The sequence below is a fragment of the Tinamus guttatus genome, unplaced genomic scaffold (assembly GCF_059628265.1).
Source record: "Tinamus guttatus ecotype Peru unplaced genomic scaffold, ASM5962826v1 Tinamus_guttatus_pri_ptg000150l, whole genome shotgun sequence".
In the NCBI taxonomy this organism is placed as follows: domain Eukaryota; kingdom Metazoa; phylum Chordata; class Aves; order Tinamiformes; family Tinamidae; genus Tinamus; species Tinamus guttatus.
The window spans coordinates 225,221-245,750 of NW_028288684.1; the positions used below are offsets into that span (position 1 = coordinate 225,221).

Consider the following 20,530-nt stretch of genomic DNA (forward strand, 5'->3'; position numbering starts at 1 on the left):
CGAGAACAAGAAAAGCATGTACTCAGTTTCAAAACAAACTATTATGGGAGAGAAGTCCCTCTTTTTAAAATGCAAAGTACTGTTTTTATCTGGAGATTCATCAGCACATTCACAGTGCTGAGCTCTTCCCAACAAAGCTATTGTTGCTTGTCCCACTTCTGTCTGGACAGCGGAGTTACCCAGTTCTCATGGGCTAATCAGTCAACTTCAAACACAGGCGCAGATGTAGGCAGGCCTATGTAAACATGTAAAAGGTTTTATAAAAGTACAAAGCAGATGCCGGACATCAAATCTTCTGGAGTATCCTGGGTCTGACTGGGGCTCCAAGTCATACAAACATAGCATTCCATGTAGACAAATTTAATTCCTACACCCTCCCCCAACTATCTAAGTACTTCTAGCAATCCCCGCATGATTGTAAACACTTTAACTGCAATTTGAGCATGCTGGCTTTATCTCTACTTCAAAGGCATAACAAAAAAACCTCACAGCTGTGTATGCTACATTCCCTTAAAACACATGCTAAGCATTTAAAAGAACTCACGCACACACCTTTCCTAAGAGCATTTTGATTTTTGCCCATTGGAAAGACCACTCTGTGCAGTTACAGTGCAAACACTTAGAGGGTGACACTGCCTAAATTTCTAAGGAGAGCAAAAACTTCATAAAGTCTGGATCAAAACTACTGTGGTAATTTAGCATTTCATGGAATACAGCGACAACCACTAACAGGGACTAGCAGCCTCAGGGACCAGCAGTGGAGTTAGGTAACTCGCTCACTCACTAGGTATTTTAATTTGGCAGATTGGCATTAAAAGCTTAGAGAAGAACCTGAACACCCCTCACTCCCTGGCCTTTTCTCACCCACATCCCTGCAGCCTCGATGAGCTCAGGAGGCTTTTGAGATCCCTTCGGCCAACACTGTGTCCCCACAGGGTGGCCACAACCCGCATCCCAGGGGGGTGCCTCAGCAGGCCCCATATGGCTCCCTGGGACACCCTCATGCGCCAGTACTGCGGGCAGGGGCAGCTCCCTATCCCAGCGCTCTGCTCTCTCGCCCTCGGCGCTCACCTAGGCCCCTCAGCTCCCTAACCCGTCTCTATCCATCCCCTCCCCGGGCGGGCGCCCCCCTGCTAAAATGGCCGCGGCCTCAACACGACCCCGCCAGGAGGTAACGCCCCCCCCCCCCCGCGCCCCGCCCAAGATGGCGGATGCACCGCCCACAGGCTGAGCTCTCCTCCCTCCCCCGTGGCGTCATTATCCAGCGCCGGCGCGGGCGATGACGACACCACTTCGTAACCAATAGCGGCCAAGAAAACCCGCGTGCGCGCGCGGCCGGCCCCCGTCCTCCTCCACAGCCATTCGCTCGTCCAGCCCAGGTCCGCCTCGCGCATGCGCACAGCCGCCCACGGCGCGGAGGGAGGGGGTGCAGCGCGCAGGCGCGGCGGGGGCGGGGCGGCGCGCGGCCTCGCGGCGGCCGTTGCAGCCCGAGCCGTTAACGGGCGGGGGGGGCGGGACGGCAGCGCCCCCTGGCGCCTTGGCGGCGGCCCCGGGAGGCAGCGGCGCCGCCCGCAGGTACTCGCACGGGCGGCGGGTCCCGGGGCGGCGGCGGCGGCGAGGCGGCACGGCGAGATTTAATGCGCTGCTCCCCATGCCGCCCCTGAGGCACCCGGCGAGGCAGGAGCGGAGCGGCCTCACGCGCAGCCGCCCCGCAGCATGGAGGCGCAGAGAAGTAAGCCTAAACATAAATAAACATGCAAATAAATAAGATGCTTGGGACAGCAGGCAGAAACCCTTCTACGATTCGGCAGCCGTTACTTAGTCCCTTCTCCCAGGGCGAAATTCCCGTGCCAGAATGAGGCAAAGGAGGTTATACTGCCCCTGAAAACACCAAGTAACTCAGTTAAAGCCAAATACGTACTTTGGCGTGTGCTGTGTGAGACTCAGTTTTTTTTTTCTGTAGCAAAGCCTTTACTTCTTCCTAGTTAAATTAGTTTAGTTTCACTACAGCTCTCTTTGCCGCTTTTTGTTTGTTTGTTTGTTTTTATTGAAAAATATAAGATTATATAGCCTCAACTGACATGTGGGAAGGTGTGGGTCATCTCATGAAAGCCTTCTGCTTTTGGTATACTAAGAAATTCTCTTTGTACTGTACGTATAAACTATATATATATATATACATCTTTATATATGTATTTGCTTCCATGTCTTATTTCAAGTGTTGTTTTGTTGGGCCTTAACAAGACTGCTCTGCCAGATGTGTGTCTTCTGTGGGTCTTTGAAAGTGGAGTGAGTGCTCACTGCAGTGCTGTTTCACCAAGAGCCCTCACTGATACCTGCTGTAGATATTTACTTGTAGATGTTTAGGAAAACTATATAGCTATACACGTTTTCATTTCCTTGGTGGTTTCTATTCTGCACCCCCTGCAGTGCTGCCGGAGTGCCTTAAAGTGGAGAACCTCACCAGTTCTACTGAAAAGACTCTTGAAGGTAAATGTCTGGGGAAGTGGGGTTTTGTTTGTTTGTTTGTTTTAGAAAAAAAGCTCTTTAACCAAATATATTCTTTATAAATACCGCCTAGTGAAGGAAGAAGATGTGTCGTAAAGGTCATATAAATTACTATATCTGACAGCATTTGGTAAAGAAAATCCACAAAATTGCTTTTATCTGAAAATATTTTTAACATTGTCTTCACTGGAAAACATACTTAAAAAAAAAAACACAGGACAGAGCAGTCAGCTTACATGGTTGAAGGATAATATGGCTATTAAAATTTTCCAATGTGTTTTGTCTGATAGTATGTTGAGTTCATTCAGGTAAAAATATATATGTGAGTTTCGGGCTGATTAATTTCTAGTGGGACTAATTTGTCAGTATTTGGAGAAAGGCCCCCACAACAACCCTTACATCAGTCTTACATCAGAAACAATTTCAAGGATATTGATGGACCATCAGAAAACATCCCAGCTCATCACTTAACTTCTCTTTCATTTTTCTGATTAGGTTTAGGAATTGATTTTTAAAGGTGTTAGCCTAAAAAAAATAGTGTCCTGACTGATCTTTCAGAAGGCCCAGCCACTGATTGTTGAAATGAGTGTGAACCTTTAAAAAGTCTACCCAGAGCTATTGTATGCCTAGGCTCCAGGAAAGCTGCACAGACTTGTAAATGGAATTTTTAATTTCAGGTGATCTGAAGACATTTTGGACACAAATGGAAGACAGAAGAGTGGACTTTATATTTGAGCAGGTGCAAAATGTGCTGCTGTTGCTGAAGCAAAAGATCAAGGATGGAACTGCCACAAACCAAGGTTTGAAATCATTGCAATAATTGAGCAGGACTGGGATCAAGGTATAGCCTACTTTATATCAGTCTGTATGATATTTGCCACCATTCAGATATCTCTCTGTTTAAATTATTTAGTAGATTACATTCTTGAACAGAGATAACTGCCAGCTTCTGCTGCAGCTTCCTTTTTAGGATCATTTTACAAGGATGATCAGGGTCCTGGAACATCTGCCCTGTGAGGAGAGACTAAGATAGCTGGGCCTGTTCAGCTTGAAGAAGAGAAGGCTGAGAGGGGACCTGATCAGTGCACATAAATAAATACCTCAAGGGAGGGAGTGAGGAGGAGTGTCCAGCCTCTCTTCACTGGTGGCCACTGACAGAACTAGAGGTAATGGCCAGAAACTGAAGCATCGAAAGTTCCACAGGAACTTAAGGAAAAATTTTTTAACAGTGAGGGTGACAGAACCCTGAAACAGGTTGCCAGGAGAGGTTGTGGGGTCTCCTTCTCTGGAGATCTTCCAAACCTGCTTGGACGCAGTCCTGTGCCACGTGCTCTAGGTGACCCTGCGTGTGTAGGGGGATTGGAGTAGATGACCTGCTGAGGTCCCTTCCAACCCTAAGCATTCTATGATCATAACTCAAGAAGGTAACTCAACCTCAATGCAATATAGAGAAGTATGGCTTGATTACAACTGTCCTCACCTCAAAAAAAAAAAAAAAAAAAAAAAAAAAGAGACCTGAGCAGATAAATAAAAAGTGCCAAGGTGTCTGAGGAATCATCTGGGGGGCTTTTTGTTTGTTTGTTTGCTTGCTTGCTTGTTTGTTCCTTTAAACATAGTATATAATCTATAGTACAACTGGGTGCAGCAAAACTGCTGCTACTAAATCTTATGTTTGGATAAATACAAAATACTTCAGCTGTGCTTCTAGACACAGACATTTTACATGTCTGAAAAGGAACATAGGCTCTGCCACAGTAACCCATGCAATCAATTATGCATGGTCATGTTAGTTACTTCTGTAATTCTTCATAAATAGTGGATGGACCCTGCTTATCCCTGAGCTAAACAGATTGTTTCAAATTCTTCGCTGCTTTTGCCTGTCCAGCTGCCAGATGTTTTTTCATTCTTGTCAGAAGTTGTTTTAAAGGTCATCATTGGTTATTAAAATAAACAGAAACAGGCTGTTTCAGGTGTATTTTGCCATTTTCACTTTTTATCCTTATATATTTTCAGCGAAGTGAAAAGTTTATTCCTGAGAAGTGATTGAAGTGCCTTGCTTTTGTTTAATCTTCAAAAGTTTTAGCTTTTCAAGATGATCTCAGTTACTTGAATGGTTTTGTATGGATGCCATGAGGTTCTATTTAACTTTGGAGACAGCAATATAACTTGAAACTTCACTGGAAAAATCTGACAGAAATGTGTTATAAGATCAGTGATGATTAAACACTGAAATTTGTTTCCCTTATTTGTGTTAAGATCAGAAGTTTCATGGGCCTGAAGAATTGCGCTTGTTCCTCTTTACCAATTTGATTAATTTAGATATATGACTTTTTACTCAGTTATACATGTAGGTGTAATCTATTCATCTTAGTGCTTTTTGAGTGCAGGAAAATGTACAGAAGTGTAAGATGCTTTTTAACTAGTATAGCTACACACTGTTATACTGCTAATTTTAATAACGCAGTTTTTTTGTGTGTGTGATTAAGCTCCCACATCTTGCTTTTATGACAAAGTATTACAGCAGTGCATAGCTAAAAATTGAACCTGAACTCCCCGATAATGGAATGGATCTGTGATATACCTAAATGTAAAGTTTCTCAGTGATCTGTTCTGTGAAGATTTCGGACTAAAATATTAACAGAGATTTTACTGGTGTTTGGCTGCTCCTTTATGATGTTTATTGCATGGGGAACTACCTTGAGACAGAACTGACTTTTATTTTATTTTATTTTATTTTATTTTATTTTATTTTATTTTATTTTATTTTATTTTATTTTATTTTATTTTATTTTATTTTATTTTATTTTATTTTATTTTATTACCATCTGAAGGCCATTTTCACCAATTTAGCAATACTATTAATTTGGTCCAACAAGATCCAGCCCTTCTTAGCCAGAAGATTACTGGTTTGGTGACAAAGAGAAAAACTCCGTACTAAATTTTGTTTACATACCTTACTAAGTTTGGAGGCTGCCAGACTGTGTGCATTTGGAAACTGTATTCCAGAAGCTTTCTGAAAGCCAGAGGATGTTCAATGCTGATTCACAATTCCTAAAGTGAGATATAATTTTTACGTGAATCCTAGATGAGTCTGTTATGGACTGAGGTGTAAAAGGTTGCTGACAACCTGAGTGTTACATGATTGCAGACTAGCACAGTGGAGAAAGATGTTTTTAGGAGGTCCCAAGCTTTTAGTGGTTCTTTTTATCATTGTCCTTACTGTCATTACTTAAACGTCATATTTCTACTCTTTTATGTAGATTGCTGCCAGGCATGGACTCTGGTGAATCAAGCTAATCTAAGTGATCTCTTAACCTCAACAAAAGGTATGAGCATCTTGACTGTATTTAGACAATATGTGGCTCTAATTTATTTTGCTTTACTCAGCAGGAGTTTATTTCCTTTAACTGAAAACAGTAATATAGATCTGGAAAAAAATGTAATTATTAGTTTCCTCAGGTCCTCTGCACTGGTCACTCTTATATGGGTATTCACTTTTGTGATGTACATGCCCCTGTGTGGTTTTTATCTAGTTTTACCTAGTGAAGATAGAATTTGGGTTAATAACCCTTGATGAACCTGAGCTATCTGCAAGCAGGGTTGGCTTGTGTGTGTCTCTTTTCTCTCCAGATTTTCCAAAGTGCATGTTCTGTGGGATGACTCCACTAATGCAAAACCATGGCCTCTTTTTACGTCAGATAATGAAGAGAAATCTAGGAGGAGAAATCTGTCATGCATGCATTGTTTCTGTGCACTTCCATAACAACAATATGGACAAGCTTAGAAGCTACATGGGAGAGCTTATCAAGGGACAGACAGACACTGAGAGACTCTCTTGCTTGCACATCTATATGCAAACAAATGGCTTTTCTGTAGGTTTTAAGTCATAGCTGCTTTACAGTAGAGAACTTTGTCAGTATGTTCTTTGTTAGCTGTGGTTCAGTGGTGCGTTGTTTTTAGTGTATTTTGACAGTACCTGTTTAGTAACTAAAGTAGCTTCAATTATAAATTGAATGTGGATTGCCTAAGTTTTTTGCTTGTATTCCCATTTTTTTCAGTGAGTAATGTATTTGATGGACATGATATACAGGAAAACGAGCCCAAACAGCAGGCTGTGCTTAGAGATAACAATGCCGAAAACTCAGTAGAAAGCTGTCACAGGTTAGTGTATTTATTTCACACTTTTATTCCCATTTAGCAAAATTTGCTGTTTAACATAATCTTTATTGTACGAAAGAGAGTTATTGGCTCTCTCTAATATATTTTCATTTATGGTTTTAAACCTTGCTTTGAAAACTGATGTTTTTCAAGGAGAAAGATTTTTAAGTGGCCTATGAGGAAAGCCTGAGTTTTTGAGTAGACTTGATTCAGATCTGCCATTTGAGAACACAGCAGAATAAAACAGAGCGTTGGTCTGTCAACAGAGATCAACAAATACTACCCAGATTATTGGGGCAGAATGGGGAGGACAGGCCACAGCTTTAAACTTCTGAGTTCAGTTCTCAGGTCTTTCGCAGACTCTGTGGCTGTTGGGCAAGTGTCTCTCCATACCTCAGCTACTGACTTGAAAAAGGAGGGCAAAGATATCATTTGTATATAAGAATAAAATTTGTATATTTTTATGTGAGTTCTTCACAGGCCATTTATCTTGCATGTGAATACTTTGTGAATACTTCCATACGGTGTCAGGATAGTAACACAGTGCAAACAGTAATTCGTTGAAGCCTTTGGCCTTTTAGCAGTGGACTGATTCTTTCCTATACTAATAGTAGTTGAACAACTAAAAGATTGAGTGCTTTACTGGTTGTCTGAGATGCTGTTTTCCTTTTTTTTTTTTTTTTTGATGTTATTTATTATTCCAAATAGCAAAAAGGAGCAGAAGGAGAAATCAGATTCAGAGAATGATGAAGCACTTAGTGAAGTAAAAAAGTTACCTCTAAAACTGCAGTATCGGAGTCACGAGTGCTCTAGTGCCTGTCTTGCCAAGAGACCACTGAACTCCTACAAGGGTGAAAATCCTCTTAAGATACCGGTTCTGTTTCAGTTCCAAAGACGACATGCAAAAGCTGACTGCCTCTCAAAATCATTGGATGTGAATTACAGAGCTCCCTGTGGAAGGAGTCTGAAAAGCTTTCAAGATGTGCAGCGTTACTTGTTTGAAACAGAGTGCAATTTCTTATTTGTTGATCACTTCTCTTTCAACACATACGTACTCTTAAGCCGGAATACTGTAAATCCCAACCCACTTGTGTTCGAGTTTGACATTAGCAATGGAGCCGAGTCTGTGCCTATTTCCTTCTCAAACAATATTGACCGTGCAAGATTACCCTATTTTAAATATCGGAGGGCATCATGGCCACGTGGATATTATCTCAACAATTTCTCCAGCATGTTTGTTGACTCCTGTGATTGTACAGATGGCTGCATTGATAGGTAGGTTGAAGCATCTGATCCCAAAGAAGTGATGTGGCAATAGCAAGATGATGTTAACAAATGGTGGCAAATCATGAACGACTGACACTGCTATGGTACCTGCAGTAGCTGTCTTGTACCACACTCTGTGATGACTGACACTGCTATGTCTATGACTTCTGCAAAACTTGGGTGCTGCTACTATACTGCACCAGTTACAGGGAAGGAAGTGACCAAGTCATGGATTATTATGTTCTTTTCCTTTTCTTCTCGAATTGGCAATGCCTCTTCTCCTCCAAGCAGAGCTGGCAAATAGATACCTTGGCCTTGGGGGCGGCGGGGGGAGTGAAGGGGACACTTAGGCAAGTTGAGGAAGGCTCATTTTCCTGGCAGGCATGGAAGGATCCTGCATGCCAGCTTCTGCTGCAGCTTCCTTTTTAGGATCATTTTACAAGGATGATCAGAGGCCTGGAACATCTGCCCTATGAGGAGAGGCTGAGGGAGCTGGGCCTGTGGAGCCTGAAGACGAGAAGGCTGAGAGGGGACCCGATCAGTGTATATAAATACCTCAAGGGAGGGAGTAAAGAGGGTGAGGCTGGCCTCTTTTCACTGGTGGCCACTGACAGAACTAGAGGTAACGGCCACAGACTGAAGCATCAAAAGTTCCACAGGAACTTAAGAAAAATTTATTTAACAGTGAGGGTGATGGAACACTGGAAGAGGTTGCCAAGAGAGGTTGTGGAATCTCCTCTGGAGATCTTCCAAACCCCCTTGGATGCAGTCCTGTGCCATGTACTCTAGGTGACCCTGCATGTGCAGGGGAGTTGGACTAGATGATCTCTAGAGGTCCTTTCCGACCTTAATGATTCTATGACTTTAAGCTGAGTTGGGGCAGCCTGGTGAGGTGAGATAATTCCAGATATAGACGGTTAGGGAGGGTGAAGGGAGAAACCTCTCTGTTCACAACATCTCAATCCATGTCTCCTAAACAGAAACTATGAAGCCCTGTGGTCACAGAGCACGTGACCTATTGAAATGGTGTTGTGCGTTACTGTCTTTTTCCAAAGCCTAGGAACTCTGAATGACATGTTATTTAAGAGGAAGCTGACACAGTTACCTTCTTGTAAATTTAGTGAAAATCTTGTCTGTTTTCAGGAGGGATGTTTGCCTTCAGTGCCATCTCTGCCTGTAGTTGTAACCTTGTTTTTGAATCCAGCTAGATTCTCGACAGCTAGAGCCATTGCACATGCTGGTTTGCAGCATTGTCTGTGCCCAGCAAGAGCTTGAGATCATTGCCTAGAATAATGAAGCTTCAGTAATTTGAGTTATTTAGTTTCAGCTGAGCAGCAGGGAGCAGCAAGCACATAGCAGGCTCCCTCCATGCACTAAGGTTTCCCAAAAGTTGACCTGTGCAGCTGTGGGGGTCAGGCTTTGGTCAGCTGCTATTTGTTTTTTTTTTTTAAAAAAAAAAAAAAAAAACACACCAACATTGTAAGTCTTTGGAGCTGCAGTGAGACAAAATGGTGCGGATAATGTCACTGTAGGAATTCTGCCATGTGCATGGTAAAATTCTTCCCCTCTTGGGAAGAGGGTGACAGGAAGCTGATGAAGACCACCAAATTGGAGTGCTGTGCCAGAACGAGTGATTTTTCATTTATTCATCCGATCCATTTGACCATGTCCTGTTTGTAATTGGTGTCTGACCCTGTTAAGTTGTTTGCATGGGCCTTTTACAGAGCTTGGAAGAAGAACAAGGGGAAAAAAGGGGGAGAAACATAACAGCTAATAAATAAATAAATAAATAAATAAATAAATAAAAGGAAGCAAGCACAGTTATAGGTTATAAAGCACATATGACCAGGCAAGGACCAAGGAAACTGGCAGGGTGTTGAGAGAGTCAAGGTGAGGAAACATAGAGGCAGTCACATTTTAAATGAACTGGATTTAAATATGATTGTACTGCTCTGAATACATTTAGATTTCTGTATGATGTTTTACTGTCGATCTTCTAGGTCAAAATGTGCATGTCTGCAGCTAACTGCAAAAGGCTGTAGTAAAATTTCTCTATCTCCAAATACTAAAACATCTTGTGGATACAATTATAAAAGACTGGAGGGACCTGTTCCTAGCGGGTAAGAAACACAAAATGTATACTTTTATATTTATACTGTTATTTTGTCTTTCCTGTAGTGTGTTCATTCATTCAGTGTACAAGGAGGCATGGGGGGAGGCCTGCCACAAGATCATCACAATGTAGGTCAGCAAAAGGAGGGGGATCAACAGGTGCCTCTTGTTTTTGCTTTGTACTCTGACCAGCCAGTTGCTCTGTAGAACCAGAGTCCTCAAGAAATACCAGCCAGCTGCTCTTACTGGGTTTGGGATGGGGTGTGCATGGAGCTTGAGGAGTAAGGAGTGCTCCCAGTTTCTCCTGTAATGGCAGCCACCATTGCAGTGCGTGCTACAGTTCCTTTAGAGAGTTAGAAGAATTGCAGATTACTTTCTGCAGTGGCCAAGGGTTGAAGCCAAGGGCTTAAGGAGCCTCTTTTCCTACTCTTGTTGCTGTGTGATGTTGACTTATGCTTGGCATATAGAATGAAAGCTGCTCTTGAAGTTGTTCTAGAATCTAAACAATGTGCCCATCCCAGAAAAAAGTCCCAAAAAAGTACAGTCATGAATGATTTTAGCAACATTTGGTAAATCCTGAAACTTGTGACACCTAATGAAATTCAGACAGACAGACTGTCTTTGCTAAAATCTGTTCCAGCATAGAACTGCACTGCTAAGATTTCTGCATTTCGTGATTTCCACCTATAAAATGAAAGGTAACATTTATTTTTCATCTCTACTTGCACCAAATGTGTCTGTCAGTATCTTAAAATTGGTGAGTCAAGAATCAAGGAAGTCCTGAGTTCCTGTACACTACACCCAATCAATTACAGCTTGGATCTTTGTCTTTTCAGTGATCTGCTTTATTTCTGCTCAGGGTAGAAATTAATAATAGCACCTTTGTTCTGGTAGTGCATTGTTTAATACTGTGGGTATTTTTTTTTCTTTTGACAGAATTTATGAGTGTAGTGTGTCATGCAAGTGTGACAAAATGATGTGTCAGAACAGAGTTGTGCAGCACGGCATCCAAGTTCGGTTGCAAGTGTTCAACACAGAGAAGAAGGGCTGGGGTGTCTGCTGCCTGGACGATATCGATAAGGGCACATTTGTTTGTACTTATGCAGGTAACTGAAGTTGACACACGGGAGTTTATTGTACAATTCTCCTTCTGTGGGCACTGTAGGATATGCTCTGGATATTTTTTTTTTGGGAACCCAACAGGGAAATACTTTAGTGTTAAACGTGAGTCAGTATAATCTTGACTTGCAGGTGCTCAAAAGGATAGAAGAACCTTGAAGAACTCTGCAGCATGATGGTGCCAGCCAGGCATTGAAACAATTCTGGAGCAAAGCCTGTCTCAGACTTTTGATTTTTCCCTTACAAGTCTGCGAATCCTGTGCAAGGACTTTGCCTCCCTTTGTTATAAACGTGTTCATATTTTGCTTTTCCAAACCATGCCATTCCTTAATGTTGATTTGTGCTGAAATAGTAACTGTGACTTAACATACTTAGCTTCTTAGCAAACAAGCAAACTGAAAAAAGACTTCTCTCTTTTATTCCAGGCAGATTAATGAGTAGAGCTGAAGTTCAAGTATTGCGAGGTGCTGATCAAGAGCTGAAAGAGCAAGGGGCTGTGAATGACAGAGGGCACAGCTTTTTTCCAAAAAAAAGAAAACTTGACAGTGGTTGTTCAGACTCTGAGGTTGAACTAGTGCAGACTGACAAAGATCACGTTCTTGAGAAGCAGGAGTCTTTGTCTCAGACTGTGACAGATGAAAATAAATCAACTGTGTAAGTTTACCAGAGGAAACATAAGCATAGTTGCACAAGGAACTTTTGCATGCTGCTCTTCTAGAAAGTCTTTTGTAAAACTTACAGTAGAGCTTACAGAGCTGTGGGCTCTTTTTCCTAAGCCTTTTTTATTTATTTTTTTTAATACCTGTTTTTTTTTCTAGTGGGACCCAGTTATTCCTATAAATTAATTTCCCTAATCGTATCACTTGCCATTTTTTGGGAATCTCATTCATCTCCTTGGTGCACTTGTCAGGGCATGAATCATCATGCTAATTTGAAAAGAAATAATTTAAAAATACTTCATGACACTGAAGGGTTTGATTATAAAGTAGCCGGTAACAGTCATGTCTTTTGCTTCCCATCTCTAAATCTTCTTTTCTTTCCTAGCTAGAGTCTTAACAACAGTTTGCTTTTGCAGTGAATTATGTAAAAGCTGTAATCCTGTTTTCATTTTATGTTCAGGGCCTCCTAGCTTCGATTCCTAACATATAAAAGCCCATAAAACAATCTGGATGGTTTTGTGAATAGCTTTGTGCAGCCCTCTCCAAAGAAAGGGGGAATTTTCCTGAATTTTATTCCTTGCTCTGCCATGTGGCTTTGTAAAGACTTTCTTTTTACCATCCATAAACAACTGCAAGTTTTGCTAATCTTATATAAGAGCATTCTGTGAATCTGTGAGAAGCACCATGAAATTGCAGCTGGAAACTTTCTGGAATACTTATCAGTGCCTTTTTAGAGCATAGAAACTCTTATTAGGGAAAAAAAGTGGATATGAAGAATGTAGAATTTTAAATCATAGCAAGGCAATGACCAGGTGTGCATTTTCACTTGAGAGGTGAAACTCGGTGAGGAGCTACAGTAAGACTGACTCCAGGCAGCAAGCACTGGAAGAGGGAGGCTTTTGCAAGGTTGCACTCGAGGGTCAGAGAGAAGGTTAGAGCACATCAGGAAGACAGGTAGTATCTACAAATTTTTATTTTTCTGTTATTCTCAAATTGCTAGTTGCACTGAAAGGTGTTTATTTTAGGGGAGCTTCACAGATTTTGATTTCAGTGTCTTGCAAAGCTAACAAATTAATCATTTTGTAAATTACATGATTATCCTCAATTAGCTAGATTTGATTTCTGCTAAGTTCTTTGAAAATAATTTACAGGGAAGTACAGCTGTTTATCACACTGCTGCCTTAAGTCTCATGAATTTCCCCTCTTGAGAATAAAAATGTTTGAAGTGTGGAATGTATAAAAATGCTATAAACAAAAAGGCCTTTGTTACTCTGCCTTTTAAGAAGTAATAATGCAACAGATCTGAAAAACCTTTGAGACTACACCCATGTGCTTACCCTTAAATGTCATTCACCCATCCAGTTTGCCTTTAAAAGGACAAAATAAATATAATCATGTAAGAATGTCACAATTTCTGATGAGCACTGCAGCTTCTGAATGTGATTTCAATCTTCAGGAAGCCTTAGAGTAGCATTTTTCCTGTTATCAGTAGCCCAAGGAAATGCTGTGATGTTTTATAGGGCAAAGAAATGCATATAAATGTATTAGGTTAGAAGTTTTCTTGAGTAAGAGTTATTACTTATTGCTAGATATCGTACAGATTCTCATTGTAGGTGAAGTTAGTAGTTTCTTCAACATTCTAAACAACCAAAGTGAATGTGACTTTGATGTCTTGAAAATATATGTTTCTTAGAACCAGATACTGCTTCTCATTCTATCTTAACCTTTCCCTGATATATATATATATATATATATATATATATATATATAATCTTTCGTGCTGAACTGTTTTTGATTTCTATTACACATTCATTCTCTCTTCCTATGTCTGCCTCTCCATCCTTCGATCCAGCAACATTTGTTTTATTTTCCTGTTAGAAACCTACAGTGTCAAAACTGTTGAAATCAATCGCAGAAAAAAAAGCAAAATTCTATCTGAGCTTCTGTATGCTGAGATGGGCTGATAAAATAATCAGGTTACCAAGACAGGATAGAATTTGAGTCTCAGAATAAGAACTGGGAAGGATATAAAAGCTTCTGCCAGTATCTTACTGTGATGCACTGTGGGGTTTGTTTGGTTGGTTGGTTGTTTATAGATACTTTTGAGAACCTGTTTCCTCAATTCTTAAAGTCAAGTAGTTGCAGAACTTGGAGTGACCCAAGACTGCAAGGTTGGATGTAGTTTCTTTATGAATGGAAGTCTATTAGAGAAGTGTGTTGGAAGAGTTACTTATGGGTCTCTGTATTCTGTAATTTAGTTTTGATCTTTCTGTACAGGGTTTGTCCAGGGAATCTGAATATAGCAGGCACGAGAAGGTCTGGATCTAGAATAGCTGTTCTTCACAACTGCCAGCTAAAAATGGTAATAATAATGAGTGACTTGAATAGAATCATTTTCACTGTGCTGAATTTATATGCTAATTTTAACCTTTTTATCATATATGTTTTAAAAATGGTAATGAACTTTCTTCTTGAGACTGTGTGATGCTGCAAGCTATGCTGGTGTGTTGGGAGCTGTATCCCATCCCTTTGACATTATTGGTCCTCCAACATGTTGCCCAAGAACCTAATTCTTCCCACATCCTTCCTTGCTTCCACTTTGCTCTTTGCTTCCACTCCAGTTGCAAGAGTCTCTGGAAAACATCATCTCTGTCCCCGATTGTAGCTGATTGCATTGATGGGGACACTTGAGTGATAATATTTTCCTAATGTCTCCCCAAAGAATGACATAGCAGGGAGAGAAAAGAAGAAAACTTCAGAAGTTGGATGCAGTTATCTAATGCAGTGGCACAGTTGGGAGAATTTGTGTTACCTGGAAATATGTGGAGAGGAGGGAAACTGGTAAATTCAGTCTGTGGGTTGTGCTGCACTTAAGGAATGTGCATCAGGCTTCCCTGTGAACAGTCAACAGTGCTGTCCTTTCTGGAGCTCCCATAATTGCCTGTTTTGAGGGGTGAGAAAGGAAAAATCTTGTCACTTCTGTTTGTTTTATTGAAACTTTGTAAATAGCTTGTTTGGGCTTTAGTTCAGCTACTGATGTAAGCCTGTGTGGAAATCCTGTGAAGTCACAGGGACTTAAGCACTTATTTAAATATTTCACTAAGTGGGGACCTCCTTCCAGCCTCTTTAGAATGATAACTTAAAATTAAGATGTTTCTTATACTGCAGTGAGTGTTTGGGCTTTTGAAACTCAGTCATATCCATGCCTTACAGTAGGTTTCAAACTTTAACCCCAGAGCCCTAAAATCCCGATGCTTTCCCACTTTGACCCCAGGCTACAAACAGCCACAGGATAATCCCAGCCTTTTCCTTAGCTTTCGTTCTCCTTACAGGAAGTTGATACCTTGGTGCACAGCGCCAGCTCAGATGAAGATAACAGTTATCAGCCTCGCCAGTCAAGCACAACAAAACTCACCTCTGGAACAAAAAAAGGAAAAGAAAGTAGGTTGCAGAGCTATAAATACAGCACTCTGTGTGTGCTTGTGCCCCATCAGGCGATAGACGTGAAATGCAGACAGTGATGTTGGGGTGTGTGCGGGTCTGTTCCCCACATAGTGATGATGATGATGATGATGTCCCCATCTAACACTCAGGCTGCCTTGCCAAACTTGAGCAGTGCAGAAATTAATTCTGCCTTGCGTATTGCAGTGCATTAACTTCTACAGGGCAGTCTCTTGTCTGGAGATTTGATCTTAGGACATACTGGACAGTGACGAGAACAGTTTCTCAAATAAAGTACAATTCTGGAAAAATCAGTCTTGCAAAATGTTATTGTCATATCCAGTTCTTGCTCCAGATGGCAAAAATAGAGCAGGTTCCAGTGACAGAGGCAGGGGCGCAGTGGGCTGAACCGGGAAAGGATGCTGTTTGCACGTGTGTCTTATTTCTGTCTTAATTACAGTTTGTGATTCTCCAGGGTGAAATTAAAGGTGAAGGAGGGAGATAAAATGTCATGTGGAAGAAATCAGTTTGGAGTGGGATTTGAAAGGAAGGGAGAGACTAGTTAACTCGCGTGGGACTTGAGCAAGTGCTCTGACATTGCAGCAGCGAGTGATGAGAGGTGCAAAAGGACAGAGCTGTTTTAGGCCTTGTAAATAGCAAGGAAGCTTCATACATTTTAGAGAACAGGAAAGTGGGTGGGTAAGAGTTTAGAGCCAAGCAAGGGAAAAACTTTGGGCTCGAAAGTCACAGCTGACTTGCTTTAAACTGATACTGAAAAGTAGCTTTTATATTGACAGAGTCTGATGAGCAGCAGAAGGAAGAGTATCCGATGCAAACTGGAGAGATGGAACTCGCTGGTGAGGATGGTGCAGAAGGCAAAGGGAAGCCCCTGTCTCAGGAGGGTGCTGCCTGTGGCCCGTCAGCTGTGCTGGATGATGCTCGTGCTGTGAGGCAGTCCCAAAACGTGCCGCAAAAAGCTGACTGCGCAGAGGAAAGATGCAGGCAGTCAAAACAAAAGGCATTTTGTGAGGAGGCTGATGATGACAAGGCACTTCTGAAGAATGCGAATGACGAAAATATTTATGTACTGGATGCCACAAAAGAAGGAAATGTGGGTCGTTTTCTTAATGTAAGTAAAAAGTTGCAGGTGTTCTCTTAGTTGTGTTGGCTTAAATACATAAATGGTGCATCTGCATAAACCTGAAACTTGTTGTAAAAGTCTGTCCTTGCAATGCCGTGTGTTGGGCACAGGTCAAGGCAGGTGATGTGGGGCTCCCTTCATGCCGAAGTCACAGAGCAGCCAGTTGGGCCATGCGGGCTCTAAGACGTGTAGTGGGTAATGGGAGTAGTGTTTGCCACCCAGGACAAGAGTATCTGCAAGTGACATCTCTGTCCTGAAGTTTGGGTGGCTTTCTATGGTAGTCTAGAGAGCAGGTGCCACATTTTAGTGAACCACTTGTTTCCTCACTGCTTCACTTTTTGTTTCCAAACCATGGTGAAATGTGTGGTACCATAGGCAATTTCCCTGAAGTTCTAGCAAGGGTTGAGAAGGTGGTCTTGCTACTGTGTAGATACCTGCTTAGGAAATGTCTCTCAATTTTGAGTTGACAAAAATAGTAACAAATTCCCAAGAACTCCCAATAAATGCAGATATTCCATATGTACTTTGCACTTTGATTTTCTCTCCGTTGACATTAATATGTGTATATCTCCCAGCAAAATTCTTGTATAGTTTATGCTATTTCTCATTGCAGAGGTAGGATGGCCATTAGTGGTCCATCTTTCTCCAACCTTTCTTCTGCACCTATAACCATCACATGCTCCTACACACAGCTGAGTGACCTTTAGCATCTCATACCCATTTGCCAAAATCCACAGTCATTTCACCTATCGCCCTAGAGCTCCCTAGGGCTGCTCTGCTGAATGACACTGTGATATGTCTGTCACCTAATGATTGTCTGTGATGCATCCTGCAACAGGGGAGGAAAAATTCTCACCGGAGATTATTGGAGAACAGCTTGAGAAAAAGAACTTGATTTTTCTAGGCAAAAGTGTTTCCATAAAATGACAGATAATATTTTAGATAGTCATAGCACAAATCAATGGTAGTGACATTGAGTAATAGAGATTTTGTTGTTGATGATTGAAGAAGAGGTGGAATGAACTACCTTTAATAGTGGCAGATGTCTAACACAAAATAGTCTTTGCCTGAAGAATCTGTGTGTCCCATTGTTTTTAATCCAAACATTCTGTTTCACAGCACAGCTGCTGCCCAAATCTCTTTGCACAGAGTGTTTTTGTAGAGACTCACAACAGAAGTTTCCCATGGGTGGCGTTCTTCACAAACAGGTGAATTATAATTTTTTTTGATATTGTTTATTCAAGGCACTAGGGGGGAAAAAAGCACTTCTTAACTATTAGGAAAAATATGCAAAGTAGACAGATGTTTGGGTCAGGAATACATAAAAAACTATGTTCTTGTTGGTGACTCGAGGAATACATGAGTGGTTGTTATTGCTAATGAGTTTTCTTCAGTTTTGCACTGAAAGGCAAACTTTCTCTAGAAGCTTGAGATGTGAGGCTTACCTCTGTGGATTACGTGAAGGGAAGTAGAGACTTTCCAAAGAACTGGAGACAAATGGGCTCCAGGGAACACTGATGGTCTGGAGAGCCTCCCATGGAGAGCCTCCCATGGAGGTCCCATGCTAACCCAGGTGCACTGGGATTGCCCTGTAAGGAGCAGTTCAGAAGCCTCTGAAGTCAGTGTTTTGAAATATATCACAAAAAGATTTTGTTTTTGCTGGAGTCTCTTCATTGATAAAATAAAGAAACATATGGTGAGGCTGGAGGCACTTGAAGAGATGCAAAAAAGGCCTGCATAAGAGACTGAAGAAGACAAGATTTTACTGAAGGGAATGCTCTTCTGGCTTGCCCTCTTGGTTTCTAGCAATCAGCTATTCAGAAGTTGCCTACATTAAGGACTGCATCTGGATCCTCAAGCTTAATGTTGCATCATCTATGACTTACCTGGTCCCTTTTCATCTGCTTGACCTTTTTGTCCCCCAGAACAACCTAAGGCAGCAAGTCCCATGCTGCAATTTTGTGCTGTTCGCACTCCTCTTTTTGTTTGTTCTTAGCCTGCTGACTGACAATTCACTGGCTATCCCTTATGTTTATCCTGTGAGAAATACCAGATAATAGCTTCCTTCTTTGTAATATTCATATTTTATTGTATCTTCCCTCAGTTGTCCAGGTCTCAAATTGATGCATCCTAGTTACAAGTATTTAATTTGGTGTTCATTTCAGAGAATTTCCTGCATAAGAAATTACTTCTCTTCCATTTTTGTCATAGTGGTTGGTCCATAGAAGGGGTATGAGGAGCACGTGTTTACTTTGAATCTTGGGCTTTGTGCACAGAAACAGTGAAATTCCATTAAATTGGAACCTGTCACACCAGAGAGAATATCTTCATCACCAGTGTATCTATGGATCTGTTTAGACTTAGCTGGTGACATAGTGAACAGAAAGAAACTGGTTGTATTCTCCTTTCTTTGTATTCACTGCTATACGTTCATTTTCTGAGCACGTGTATGTTCCCTAGAATTTACCTGGAGGTTAGAACAGGTTATTTAGACTGACTGTATGGCATTGCTTGATAAAGTTATTTTCTCATTTACACTCCCTGTAGCTTTGGTAGGCAAAGCAGCTCCTTGCATGCCCTGGCTCTCCCCTGCAAGCTGCCTGCACAGCCTCCTCGCGCCTCCTAGTTTGGGGTCTGCATGCGAGTTGTCACTGGCAAATTTTAAGCACGCTGCTCTTTCAGTTTGTCCAAGCAAGTTGACCAAGTGTTTTATTTCTTAGGCACGTGAAAGCCGGCACAGAACTCACATGGGACTATGGTTATGAAGCTGGGAGCTTGCCGGAGACAGAGGTTTCCTGTCAGTGTGGATTTCAGAAGTGCAGGAAAAAAACCTTGTAACAACGTTTTCCTGTTGTCAGCACTTTGTGTGCCTGGAGATTCATGTGCTGGAAGGGACTACGCAGTGAACAGTGCACTGAAACAAAATGATGGTGCTAATCCATCCAAATAAAGTCCAAATAAAATATCTTTCATCTGATCATTTTTTAAAATTCACATCTAAATTACATTTTTATAGTTGGCTGATTCAGAACTGCTTCTCATAAGAATAAGCATAAAACGTTTTTTGCTAGATCATGTGCATGCTCCTTGTCTTTTTTATGTGCTTCCTTTTTCATTCATGAGCAAAGTTCCTGACACGTTGGAAGAACTCATCCTCCTGTACAGTCTGCAACAAAAACAAGAGCAATGCAGGGGATGTTATTTGGGGCCTTCCAGAAGGCTCAGTTAGGAAAACTCAAGATTTCTGAAACTCATATGAACGTAAGTCACTCTGCTCAGAGGTTGCTAGAAGGTAATGAGTGAACTCAATATATCTAAGCCCGATAGATGCAGTGAGACAAAAACCCTTGAATAGTGCTGAGATTAATCAGAACAGTTTCACAGAGCTGTGGTTGTGCTACAAAGTGAGCTGGGAAATTCCTGCTCCTGCAGGAGATAAGTGACATGGGTTGCTTGGCGTCTGTGTGCTGACGGCACACAGAAATCTTTGAGAAATCCACTGTACCTCATTTCAGTGTCACAACGTGTAACTTCCTGAAATTCAAAAGCTTTTTCAGTGTTGATTTCTGGTTCTTGGAGTTGATACTCCAAGAGGTCCTATATGTAAGATCATGCAGAAGTGTCAGGTGATGTTTGCTCAGCTACTGTCAGATTTTAAAATTGCATTTCCAGGCTTACAGAGCAGAGAGAAAAGCACTATTTGCAAAAGGCAGTGCCCATTTAGGCAATTGCTTATGGGAGTGAAATAGGCTCAAGACTGCTATAGCTGTGGAATAGAGATTCCAAGGCTGTGGCTATTTCCTACAAATCAAGCACACGCTCCTGACTTTCCAAACCGCCTTTACACACTCAGTAATCATCCCAAGGAAATCCCTCTTAAACCGACTAGTTAGTAATTTACACACAGTTGTAATTTGCTTACTCATTGTGCCTGCTGTTGCGCATGCTTAGGGGAAGGGTCCTCAGATGGCCAAGGGTGTTTTGACCAATAGGCATGATTTTTAGTATTATAATGATGGCAGTTCGCTTAAGGGTACCTAGCCCTTAAGTTTTCTTGCCAAGTTTACAAAGCGTTTTAAAAAAAAATGTAATAGGCAGCTCAGTTGAAGTGTATTAACTGGCTGCT

At 41.5% G+C, this 20,530-nt stretch overlaps 1 protein-coding gene across 1 annotated transcript; it reads left to right on the top strand.

Annotated features, from left to right (window-relative positions):
* Positions 1–1,654: 1,654 nt before the first annotated feature.
* SETDB2 (SET domain bifurcated histone lysine methyltransferase 2) lies at positions 1,655–19,335 on the top strand. Its single transcript, XM_088522172.1, has 14 exons — positions 1,655–1,732; positions 2,431–2,490; positions 3,186–3,308; positions 5,769–5,834; positions 6,567–6,669; positions 7,375–7,941; positions 9,933–10,052; positions 10,981–11,150; positions 11,589–11,817; positions 14,100–14,184; positions 15,155–15,263; positions 16,061–16,392; positions 17,524–17,612; positions 19,125–19,335. The coding sequence occupies exons 1-14, from the start codon at positions 1,717–1,719 to the stop codon at positions 19,240–19,242; spliced, it is 2,187 nt and encodes a 728-aa protein (XP_088378298.1). The 5' UTR covers positions 1,655–1,716; the 3' UTR covers positions 19,243–19,335.
* Positions 19,336–20,530: the final 1,195 nt, after the last annotated feature.

Excerpts from the sequence above, each read along its gene's own strand:
- SETDB2 (XM_088522172.1), top strand. Across the intron at positions 6,670-7,374 it reads TCAGTAGAAAGCTGTCACAG|CAAAAAGGAGCAGAAGGAGA; the intron begins GTTAGTGTATTT and ends TATTCCAAATAG. Across the intron at positions 14,185-15,154 it reads ACAACTGCCAGCTAAAAATG|GAAGTTGATACCTTGGTGCA; the intron begins GTAATAATAATG and ends TTCTCCTTACAG.